Here is a 12,491-nt window from a genome sequence, read left to right on the forward strand (position 1 = left end):
TTCATCAGAAAGATGGAACTTAGAAGCTAATTGTTTCAAAAGATCCAAATAAGAAAAGTACATGTTCATTAAGAGAAACCACTATAGTCTATAAAACTTTATTAAAATTTGGATTACTTACAAACTTGTACAATAAAAATGAAAAAATATATAATAAGACACTGTTATTTTTTCTTACAGAAAAGAGGGAAAATGAGACCCATGGCAAAGAGCCATCCCTGATCGTTTTGTTCCTTTCAAACATTCGTGAACATTTATTTTAAATATAAATGACAAATCTTTTAAATAACACTAAGGCATTACCCACAGGCTAAAACTTACTGAGTAATTCCTTACCCCTGCTATTTCACCATCAATTCTAGAAACATGGGAAACTGAGGCAACTGCAGGCTGTAACAGTTCTAACACTCACATTATGAGCTATCTATTATGTTAACATGATAAGAATGTCGCCCATACTATAGGAAAGTTCAGAGAAGATGATTTCACCATTTTCAAGTTATTGTCAAGAGTGTAAAGAGGAAGATGACACACATGGGCAGGGATGTGGGAGCCCAAGTCCCCAATTTGGGGGAGGCTGTGTGCCATTCCCACCCCCACTAAAGGTGTGTGTTGATGTTGACATGAATCTACTTTTATTTCCAGTAGGCTCTGGCTCCCAACACATAAGGCACCAAACACCCTTTTCAAGGTAGTGACCATCTAGAATCCAACTCCACAGCAACTGAAACCATACGCTAAGTTACCAAGAGACACCACTGGATCACCATAATTGCATAGGTTTCTCTAAAAATTATAATCAATTTCTGCTACATCAAAACATAAAAGGTTTTAGGTGCCTTTGTCTTGCGCAAATGGCTATTTTATGTGTTTATTACTTAGTTTCAGTGCCTGTGTAACATGAAGGCATAATAAATCTGTCAAACTGCCCTCTCCTTGGTTAAGATAAAGTTCTTGGCATTTCAATATAGGTTATTATCTCATATGTCAGACCTGAGTCCAAAGGAATACTAGAAGGACATTTAATTTCCTTTCCTCCTACTTCAACTTTCACTACTCAATTCAGAGAAAAGTTATGAGTACACAGCTAAGAACCATTTTTACGCAGGCATCCATCTGAGCCCGTCTTTTTTTCTGGAACAAAAAGATTGAGGGCAATTGCATAATCCATTCCCAAGCTTTTTATGGATGTCAGAGCCAGGGAGGACTATCTGGCCTATTTGGGCCCTTTCATTCATCAACTCTCTAACATAAGTGCCAGGTGGGAATTGGATTGAAGGGAACACCATCAGTAAGGAGAGGGCTAGGTTTTGAATGGGATGTAACAGCACAAAATAGAACACTGGGGCCCGAACACTATGATCAGCAAAATCCCCTTTGTAACAGACAAAAAGTCATGAATTTGGGGGGAGAAATAAACTAGCTTTGGGGCACCTGGGTGGCTCAGTCAGTTAAGCGTCTGACTCTTGGTTTTGGCTCAGGTCATGATCTCGTGGTTCGTGAGTTCGAGCCCCACAACAGGCTCTGCGCTGACAGAAATATTTTTTCTTAATTAAAAAAAAAAGGAAACAAACTAGTTTTGGTGGCATGAAGTGGCTGATAGGACTTTCTTATTAGAAGACATGCAAGTTGCTAAACTGTCCTCATTTTTGGTGACTGGTTCCATTGGTCTCGAGAAAGCAATCTGAGAGGGAAAGTGAAGGGGAAATGTTTTAGGCCAGCTGGCTTTCATATTCCCATTAATGGCAGTCATGCTCTACATAACTTGGTCAGACCAATTAGAGGCGATAGATTTCCGATGCTAAAGAGACCCTGGCCCTAAAGAGGGCCAATTTACAGCTTGATATTTGCAAGCAAAACGCTGACGCGGCAGCAGACGTGGCTCCAATGTCCAGCTCACTCCATGGTTATCCCTTCAATCCTTCTTGATGAGATCAGTCTGAGAGATGAGACTATGCTGAATTGCAAGAGCTGTAACTGCCAGAGAAAATTAAATGGGGGCTTCAAGTAGTGACTGAGCCAGCAGACTAAGTGGCCAAGAGAGAGACAACAGAAGTTCCTGGAGAAGGTTTATGGAGTCAAACAATCTGCAGGCACACAGAGGCTCTGAAGCATCTGGAGCAGAGCCATATAGGCAGGCAGGGCAAGGACACACAGCACGCCAAAGGCACCGGGCACCGTCCTTCACTGTCTGAGAGCAGCTCTCATGCTGTGGGATCTGCTGTCACCTCCACTGCCTACAGCTCAGTTCTCCAACGACCAGACATGGAGTAATAAACTGAGTTTGAGCTTACCCCAAATTCAAACACGGTGAAAAAACTGGTCTGGAGATGGAAACTATATTTCACAGGAGTTTAACTAAACAGAAAAAGAGGAGACTCTTTCCCTGCTTCACAGTGCTTTCTCACTGAAATAAAGAGTCAGGAAAAGTTACCCTGGAGGCAAGCTACCACCTCCTTAAGGAGCTATTTGAGGGAAGGCACCAAAGTCTCCAGGTAATCCTGAGACCACTTGTACTGATGAACTATTTTTTTCAAATTAACTTATGCTCAAATATGCTAGATCTTGATCTCTATAAATAGAGCAAAAAAGAATATATCCCAGAGGTCTTAACAGCTCTTCACACAGAAATAAAATTTTACCATGTACTTAATTTACAAAGGCATAAAGGTTTCCTGATATAAAATTCCTTTGCCCTGCAACTTTAACCCACAGCAGCTGCCCAAATACTGCTTTTTCACTTTCTACTCTATGTACATTTGCTGCCAATTGAGGTAGTTGTCACTCTAGGACAGTGTAAAGCTGTGGGAAACACTGGTGGTAATAGTCAACTGGCCACCTAGGGGGGGAGTCTCAGCGCTGACATTTTGGAAGTCAGTAATCAGCCCAGGGTCTTTCAAGATTATCTGCTGAGTGGCTGGTCTGAAGGAGTCATTGCAGCTTTTTAAAAATTCATCTGCCTTCTCCATGATCATGGTAAACAGTGAGTCTGATGCTATGCTCCTGACGTCAGTGCCTAGCTTCCTGGCTAGAGTAATTATAGCTTCTTACAAGGTACGAGGGTGAAGATCATAAAGACAGAACCAAGCAAATGACAGAGACTTGGGAATTTGTTCCCTCATAAATGACATTGCTGGTTTATAAGGGTACTTTCCAATGGCAAAAGAATGTGAAACTAATGCCAATGTAATAAAAGGCAGCATGAATCTCTAGCCAGAAATGGAACTGCAAATAAGTATACTAAGTTCATGGAAAAATGTGTCTGATCCTGATGGGTGAATGAACATCCAGAGGCATGAAGGTTACCTGGAGGTCTGTTTCCTGGCAATGCAAATTGTGGCAGCTACATAGCTGCAATTTATATGTTGTATCAAGGAAACTTCACAGACAAGTTTCAGAGCTTACAAATGAGCCAAATTGGGAGATGGGGGGTGTACAGGGGCTAAGGAAAGGCTGAAAGGAATAGGCAGAATGGGCAGACAAAGGAAGAGAAAGGAAAAGGAAAGTTTCTTGGTTCCACAGCAACTCAAAGATATGTGTCCCACTGACAGGAAAAATGAAGAACCTGTAAAAGGCATTTAAATTCTCTAAAAATGATCACTTCTCCCAACTAGCAGAAATAACGCTACAAACCAAGAGGGAGAGAATATAAGAAATGAAACAAACTCTAAATTGTACATACTTCACAGTTGAGGAAATAGACACTTCCTGAAAGGGCAAAGGGGGCAAGGAGGAATGGGAAGAAAAGAATGCAAAGGTCTTTTCAAGATACAATTAAAAGTTGGGATATAATAAAAAGCCTGCAGACCTCCCCTACAGAAGAGGTTACAGGCATATTCCCAAGAGCAAGCATGACTTAGAATATCGTATTGTGAGAACTAATTCAAAGTTCAACACAACAATTCTGGGGCTTTAACGGATAATCCATATTAATAAACATAGGGGCCTATGGGCTTGTCAATCTGGAGCACTTGCTGGTTCTGGAACATGAATCTGTTACATTTAAAAATATATATTCATTTAAAAAATGAGACAAAAACAGAAGTGAAGGAGGCTCAGATGCGTGGAGTTCTCTCTGGATGCAGCCTGTGATCTGAAAGCATTGCTGCACACATATAATAGTTCTCACTTTTGAGTGCCAGCTATGGTGGCAGAAATGCCACCACCAAATGAACTTTTAAGAAGAGCTAGAATGCTGTGCTAGCTGTGGCCATCCAGTTTTTTTTTGTTTGTTTGGTTGTTTTTGGGGTTTTGTTTTGTTTTGTTTTGTTTTTTTGGTTTTGGTTTTTGAAACATAAAGGTGGGCCCACAACCAATGGGAAGCTTTGGGAAGCATTCAATATTTTATCCACTCTCCTTCCTCAGGGATCCCACAGAGACCACCAGGACCATTGCCAGAGGGAGGCCTGCTCAGTCCTCTAATTTCAGTGGGAGAATTTCTGTACTATCTCACCCCGTTTCAAAGAGCTGAGAGGCAGCTGCACACACATACAACATGGACCATCGAGGTCCCAAGCCAGTCCACATAAAAATAACCGACCACCACCTAAGTCAGGAGTTGATCTGCTGTGTGACAGTGGGGTACCGAGAATCTGAGTCCTCCTCCTCCTCAGTGGATGTTTCTTCATAGAGTTCATCCTGGGCAATAATGCTCCCTAATCCATATTCCTGCTCATGGACAGAAACTTCATTTGGTGTGAGGTGAGAAGAACCTTCCACAAAGTCAGCAAATCTGGAAAAAAGAAGATAATACTCTTTAAGAACCTGCCTTCTGCCCTTTCTGGTTTCCTTTCAAAATAAGAACTGAAACATCTAATACACTTACAACTCAAATTATAATAAGTCTAACCTTATTCTGGCAGGCAAGTAGACTAAAGCAAGAAATAAAGAGAAAGGGAAAGCTGGGATCATAAGCCAACATCTCCTGAAATGCCAGGCATCCTGCTTAATAAGCACTAGCCTATCCCTTTTTTTTTTTTTTTTTTTAGTTAGGAAAGTGCCAAGGTTCTTTTAGTCATCTGTAATCCTGATAAGAGAAGATTAAGGGGGCATTACACATTTATTCATGTTTATGGCTCTATGAACTGTACGCCATCAAGATTCCAAATTGAAGCTTCATATACTTATTGGTACAATTGCTCCCAAATAAAAAGGACCCCTCTCCCCCAAAAAATAATCAGACTCAGAGAGCAATGCAAAACTATCACAGGGGAAACTTAATATGGTCTTCTCATCTCAGTGCTACAATCAAATCTAGAGTAGACAGTTCCTTGAGGAAGCAGAAAACAGGCTACTGCTTAACATATGATGATACATGTATCTTTCTGTCAACTACTCCTAGGTGAACAGGAAAACACAGCCACCAATACAAAATGATCATCTAGAAGTAGAAGTAGAAGACCTTGTTAAAACTCAAGGTCACAATTACCCTGATAGCTGCTTAGCACAGCTGGCCAAGGGTTTACCTCTTTGGAGACTGGATTCGAGAGACAGTCTTCCAAGCAGAGCAGTCTGGACTGTTACAATATTCTCGAAGCTCCTCTAAAGCCTTTCGGGTCTCCACCTCTCCTTGTATCCGATATTCTTCTTCTGTCAGGAGACGAGGGGGGACAGTCTTTTCTGTTGCTTTACACATCTTTCTGTGCTCACCAAAATAACATCATGAATCATTAATCAGTAATTTTTATCCAGCCTGCCCTCTAGCTCGCTTCAGTGAGCCAAGTATACAGCAGAGAGCCTGGACATTATGAGTCATCATTCCCACCTTTCTTCTATAGACACCTTGACTTGTAATATATTCCTGACATGTTAGACTAGGAATGAGAAGTCAGAGTAATCAATATTATTCACTAATGTGGATAAATTCACTTATTTCCCAATAAATGATAGACAAAATATTTATTTTCCAATAAGTGGAAAAACGACAAGAAAATGATGATATAACATTGTGGTCCATTAACTTGGATTCCCCAAACTGAAGGCATCACCTTGACTTTCTAATAAAACAGCCACTGATAACCTCAGAACCTATGACCATTCCATGTTCACTATGCAAGATGATAACATGCTTTCAAATACATCTGAACACTAGAACTCCCAAAGCGATCTGAGAGCCAATGTGAAATAATCTGAAACCTGGTGACCTGAGGCATGTGGTATAAAAGTGATATACTCTGCACCATCTAGTGGTCACAGGAACACATGACACTTTACTGGATGCTTTTATTTTATATAAAATGGCTAGAATAAAATTATAAAAAATGCCTATAGACAGTCTAAAAAGAAAGACTTGGAAGGAACAAAAGTAGAAGCATAGTACAATAAATCTCCATTAACAAAGAGGTTCCCAGATCAACACCTCTGTACCCTTTTGCCACAACTACATCCCACATTGCATGTTTCATTACAAAGTTATATTGCCTTTCAGTCACCTGTAGGTGATGTACAGCCACTGAATAGGGTACTCCAGGTTCTTAGTACACAGTGCAATGACGATAATGGCAAGGGCAATGTGTGGTATCTGGATACCGGAATACATGAAAAATAGGCCCATCAACTGCAAGGTCCAGGTCAGCAGGTTGATACTTCGTTCATTCTCCAAGGGCCCATACTTGTAACAGACTGCAAAACTCATGAATCCAACTGTGAGGACATAGCCTATGAGAAGAGTTATCAGAAAATGTTCTTTTTCATCTATAACTGGTAAAAATAATTTGTGCAGGGAGCAGCAATACATTCACTATATAGCACCTATTGAATTAGGAAAATGGACAAGATCTTTCCTCAATTATTCACACTTTTTTCATTACTCAAATATATTTATCTCTTTAAGTTTCTACCCTTTCTGTTGCTCCCAAGTTTATTTGGTTCAAATGGAAGATTAAAGCTACATGTTGAACAACACTAGAACTGTCTGTTTAAAAAAGCCTAGGGGCGCCTGGTGGGTCAGTCAGTTAAGCGTCCGACTTTGGTTCAGGTCATGATCTCACAGTCCATGAGTTTGAGCCCCGCATCAGGCTCGGTGCAGACAGCTCAGAGCCTGGAGCCTGCCTCAGATTCTGTGTCCCCTCTCACTGCCCCTTCCTTGCTCATGCTCTCTCTCTCAAAAATAAACATTAAAAACATTTTTTTTAATAAAAAAGCCTAACATATGATAATCCAGATTAATTACCTCTCAAAAGATAAAGGGTTACCATCTGTAAAACCAAAGGATCTTCACCTTACAGAAAGATTCATGTAGAGTCCTTTACTTAAGGTCTTCAAGTGTATTTAAAATACAATTATATTAATATAGTCAATGTATAGTTTTTCAGGAAAATGCCTATTGTGTAAAGAGAGGTGTACTTATAAACACCAACCAATTAAAGTTTTCTCCCTGGCAGCACCATTTTCATTTAAAGTGACAACTGCACAGCGTTAGAAATAAAGAACTACAATTCTTAAAAATTAATAAAATGGCATGAACTATTAGCTCCTGTAAGCAGCCAACACCTTTTCATGATCAAATGAACTAAAACAACCCATAAACATATAAAAAGGAAAGCAAAACCGACAACACTTACTTAAAAGATACTGCCAGTAACACCTCCAGATCTCTTGTAAATTTTTTAAAACTAGCTGAATGAGGTACAGAGAAAAGGACCAGCCTCCCACCAGTATGACGTAAATGGGACTTTTCTAAAACAGAGTAGAAGTGAAAACAAAGTTACAACAGGCTTTCCATACATAAAAGAAGCAAAATGGAACTATGATTTAAAAAAACTCAACCTACTAAAATACACAAAAACCACATCTCTTAAGAAGACATCCTTTATATTTAAAATGGTATAGTCTGCAAAGAACACTAGGAAAATGAGGTGCTGAGTAACTTAAAAGCCTGGCTATGTGATTAGCAAACAGGAAGGAGACTTTAACTCCCCACTGTGCACAGGATTTTAAATAAAAGGGGGAGTTTGTACGTAATCAGACTCCAAGTTCCATCATGGAAAGTACCCTCCTGAATCAAGGAAAAAGTAGGACATTGACTTATCAACCACCAATGCAAATTTTCAGTGCTGTATTATTCAACAAAATAGTCCCTCAACTAACTATCCAAGCTTGTCCTGACTGCATTTGAAGATTCCACTACTTACCTTGGGCATAAACTTGGACAGTATGAAAATGATGATTAGCAGAGAGGCCGCAATTCCCACACTCATCCCAGTGGAATAGTAGAAGATTTGGCTTCTGCAGAGAGAAACATTATTTCATGACTATGTGTATATTCTTCCTATATGGCACCATTCGAACTAGAACAACTATCCCAGACAAAAAACAGAAAAAAAAAATCTCAGACTAAAGCAGGTATTTGTTTAAAACTTGCCAACACTGGGATGGGACTGGTACAATGTAACTGCTGCCAGATTATGAGGACTGGTATCAGTGAGGGCCCTCAAATACGTCCCAACAATAAACCTCTGCTGAGTCACACACTCCCATTGCAGCATCTCCCCTAATCCAATTTTTAATGAGAGTCTTTCTTCAGAAGAACTGCACAGCTTCACTGGGGAAAAGGAAGGTGCAAGGATACTGTCCTAGAGGAGACAGAAAACTGGAACTGAACTGATTACCCAGAAACATAACCAGACACAGGGCCTGGAAAAGAGAGAGCTCCTGCTCCTATTCCAGGCTCTTTGTACCAGACTTTCCTTCCCCACCGTGAGTTTCTCTCAGGACCCCCCAAATTAGGAACAAGTTCTATCAATCTCACTCCAGCCTAACTTCAAACTCCAATTGTTAAGCTTTCATTCATTATTCCAGAAATATTCTTTTCACTTGTGTGCAAAGTTAATGTTGATTCTACCTTTGTTCAATGTTTGTTTAGTTATCTGTATGTTTTCTTTATAGTTGTACATGTCAGTTACACTTAGCTTAGCTAGTAGGTTCCTAAAGGCAGGAAATGAATAAGTGGTTGGTATTTGTGGGTTTTTTTTTTTACCCCTGATTGGTATAAAACTCACCAACAAACTCATGGCCCTGTAAAAATGAGGACTTAACACGTTATTTCCAATGGTGGAAAGGGTGGTGATATATTGACTAAATCCCAGCCCATGATGGCTCAACCTCATGGGAGAATTTCATTCTTGCCAATCTTATTCAATGTAAGAAAATAGCAAAAATCCTAACACCTACTAAAGTATTTAAAAATATTTTCCAAGCAGGCAATGGCCTGGCCATAAAGCTCATGGAAGAGGAAAGAGCAGTACTTAAAGTCTTCATGATAAAAGCCAAGCAGAGTGGGTCTAAGCCTCATCATTCTGCACTCTAGCCTGGGAACCTACCTGCTCAACAAATCTCCACAAAAAAACAGCACAAGTCCAAGCAGGAAAATGAAGAAGAGTTTGGGGTCAAATCCTGAAATAAATAAAGACTTCTGTTTAATAGGAAAACAAACAGTTTAACGCTTTATAGAATAAAAGGCAATGTTGGCATTATTGGCAAGCTAATAAAATATAGTTGACCCTTGAACAACATGGGTTTGAATTGCCCCGTTCCACTTATATGCAGACTTTTTCTGACAATACATCACAGTACTATAAATGTATTTTCTCTTCCCATGATTTTCTTAATAACATTTTCTTTTCTCTAGCTTACTGTATAGTGAGAACACAGCATATAATACATGTAACATAAAAAATATGTGTTAATCAACTGTTTAAGTTATCAGTAAGTCTTTCAGTCAACAGTAGGCCATTAGAAATTAAGTTTTGGGGAGTCAAAAGTTATATGCAGATTTTCAACTGGGGAGGGAAGGGGTAAATCAGCCAGCACCCCAACCCCTGTAAATGCAAACAACCCACCTAAACAGCATTGTAAATTCCACACAAAGCCTGGGAACCCTTCCAAATAGAAAATATAATTAGGTCTCTCTAACCTGTACTTTTCTGGAGATCTTATTTTTATTTTGGTTACCTATGCTAAAGCTAAAAGAAACTAAGCTTTGCTTTGGAGGGAGCCAGGCATAACACCATCAGTGCTTCATGTAATTGCCCACAAGGGGTCTCTACCATTCTGGTTTTCATGCCTTAAGTCACTCATGGGTTCGGATTCAGCAGATTTGCCTAGAACTTTGGGTCTAGGCCCTCTGTTGTTCTCTAACTGGCTGCTTTTCTTGCCCAACACCACCTACTTCCCTCTGCGACACAAGCACTGTGTTGGAAAAGCCTACACTCAAACACATCTCACCCAGGACCAGGGGGCCCAAGTGGAGGCCCCTCAGTGGCATACCAGATACTCCCACAGCATTCACATTCAAGAGTTCTGAGTCTAGGGGCGCCTGGGTGGCGCAGTCGGTTAAGCGTCCGACTTCAGCCAGGTCACGATCTCGCGGTCCGGGAGTTCGAGCCCCGCGTCAGGCTCTGGGCTGATGGCTCAGAGCCTGGAGCCTGTTTCCGATTCTGTGTCTCCCTCTCTCTGTGCCCCTCCCCCGTTCATGCTCTGTCTCTCTCTGTCCCAAAAATAAATAAACGTTGAAAAAAAAAAAAATTAAAAAAAAAAAAAAAAAAAAAAAAAAAAAGAGTTCTGAGTCTAGGGGAGGTCCACAAACAGAATAGGAGCAAGAGGAATCAGTACATTTAAAAGGAATACCCCCATTCCCCCCAAAAAAGGCAAATCCTATACAACCAAAAAAAAACAAACAAACAAACAAACAAAAAACAACACCTATGGAACGCTAGGGCTTTGTAGCAAAATCCAGGAATGTTTCTGCTATTCACAACATCCAAAAATCCTGGGTAGTACCCAAGGAGAGACCAAAAGTAAGAAAATAAAACAGGATGACGATTCCAGTCCTCTGTGAAACGTTCTTAGACACATTCAGAAAAGGGAAAACTTTTCCAGTTCCACTGAATAAGCCTTAAATAAACTGAGTGATCTTCATAGTGACTTATGATTCCACAAATCTTTTTACTTCTGAAGCATTAATATTCAGTTCTACCTTTCTTCAGTTTTTATTATTTATACCATTCATGTCTTCAAATGTAGGCTTATACATTTCAGGACATCTAACTTTGTCTAGAAGTGCCCAGAGGGCAGGAATAAACCTATCTTACTCTGAAGAACACTAAGCAGATCAGATCAGGGCCACTGGGAGTATTAGAAACACAAGTCTTCGCAAATGTCCATAAGGAAATATTCAGAATGACCCAAGGTGAAATCTCTATCCTAGGCCTAAAGGCTTTTATGTGGGAGAGGGTCTCTCAACTGTCTGGAGCAGTGGTATACTCAGGTTATAATCAGAACCAAAAGGGAGTTAGTTGTCTTGGGCTGACTTCCCTGTCTCACTAGTTACACTCTCCAAAGCTCAGTCCCGCTTCACTATAAAAATCCACAGAAAAACAGGTAAGACTTACTCCGGGTCACAATGACACTGTACTTGGTGTCTTCCTCTATAATCTCAACTTTGAGGCAGGTTTTTGTGCTGTATAGACCCACGTTAACATAGGTATCGTTCAATTTCTCTTTTAAAAAGGAGGAAAAAAAGTTCCAGATACTAAACTGCTCTAACTCCTTCAGTTTCTCTTCATTCTCCACCTGGGTGACACGTACCAGCTTGGAACTATTTATCCGGATCTGTAACACAAGTGAAATCAGGATGAGAAAGAAGTAGAAATTTTAAGTTTTCATAAATACAATTTAAAAAAACTTTAGAGTAAATAACTCTAGAGTAGATATCAGTAATAGTGCCAGTTTTCCACAAGGCTTATAAGAAATATAGAGATGCAGGAGCTAAAACATAATTGAGCAAATAATATTGCACAGGGTACAGACAGGCAGCTGTTAGAATGTCTTGTTAACATGAGCTGAATCTACTATTAAGGCAGAACAACACAGGGGGGGGAAAAGACTTCCAAGCTGAAAGGGTTAGCACTAGGGCTATTTATGAGAAAGCATACAAAACAAGGATCCAGAATATTAAGAAAATTGCCAACCAGAAAGAAAGAAAGAGAGAGAGAGAGAATTGTCAGGCAGAAGCCACACCAGAAAACTGAAAATGTTTCCCATAATGACAGGCTGAGAAGTTCAACCCTCCGTCACAAATCACTGATTATGGGTAAATGTTGGTTATAATGTGTCTCAGATGGAATATGATCTTTATATCAGACAATAAAAAAAAGAAAATTTAAAAACCCCACAAGCCGACCCTTATGTTTATGATGTGGACAACAATGCCCTTATCAGTAACTATGCTTATAGCAGGAGCAGCTTTTCCAAAAGGACTCATTTTGTTCAATCATTATTACAGCCAGACATTCTTGCTTGCCAGGTGGCTTAATAGTGTTATGAAATAAATGAAATGAAAGTCATCCTATCAAAGGGAAACTTCAGGCAGGGGGCTTATGAAATATTTCGTGTAGAATCAAAATAGAATAGGAACAGCAAGGCGAAAGAGTTTACATCCTGACAGGCATGCAACAGTTTCCTGGCTGAAGAAGGCATAAGGCCTTTAAAAG

General features: G+C 39.9%; 1 protein-coding gene across 1 annotated transcript in view; it reads right to left on the reverse strand.

Annotated features, from left to right (window-relative positions):
* Positions 1–222: 222 nt before the first annotated feature.
* NEMP1 (nuclear envelope integral membrane protein 1) overlaps positions 223–12,491 on the reverse strand; it is a 31,458-nt gene continuing 19,189 nt past the window's right edge. Inside the window, exons 5-11 of the mRNA XM_045466496.1 lie at positions 11,391–11,610; positions 9,321–9,393; positions 8,133–8,226; positions 7,563–7,677; positions 6,432–6,657; positions 5,466–5,639; positions 223–4,732 (exon numbers count right to left, since the gene is read on the reverse strand). Of these exons, the coding sequence (XP_045322452.1) occupies positions 4,552–4,732; positions 5,466–5,639; positions 6,432–6,657; positions 7,563–7,677; positions 8,133–8,226; positions 9,321–9,393; positions 11,391–11,610 (1,083 nt within the window). The 3' untranslated portion in view covers positions 223–4,551. The remainder of the gene's footprint in view (positions 4,733–5,465; positions 5,640–6,431; positions 6,658–7,562; positions 7,678–8,132; positions 8,227–9,320; positions 9,394–11,390; positions 11,611–12,491) is intronic.

This window comes from Leopardus geoffroyi, chromosome B4 (genome assembly GCF_018350155.1).
Source record: "Leopardus geoffroyi isolate Oge1 chromosome B4, O.geoffroyi_Oge1_pat1.0, whole genome shotgun sequence".
Taxonomy (NCBI): Eukaryota; Metazoa; Chordata; class Mammalia; order Carnivora; family Felidae; genus Leopardus; species Leopardus geoffroyi.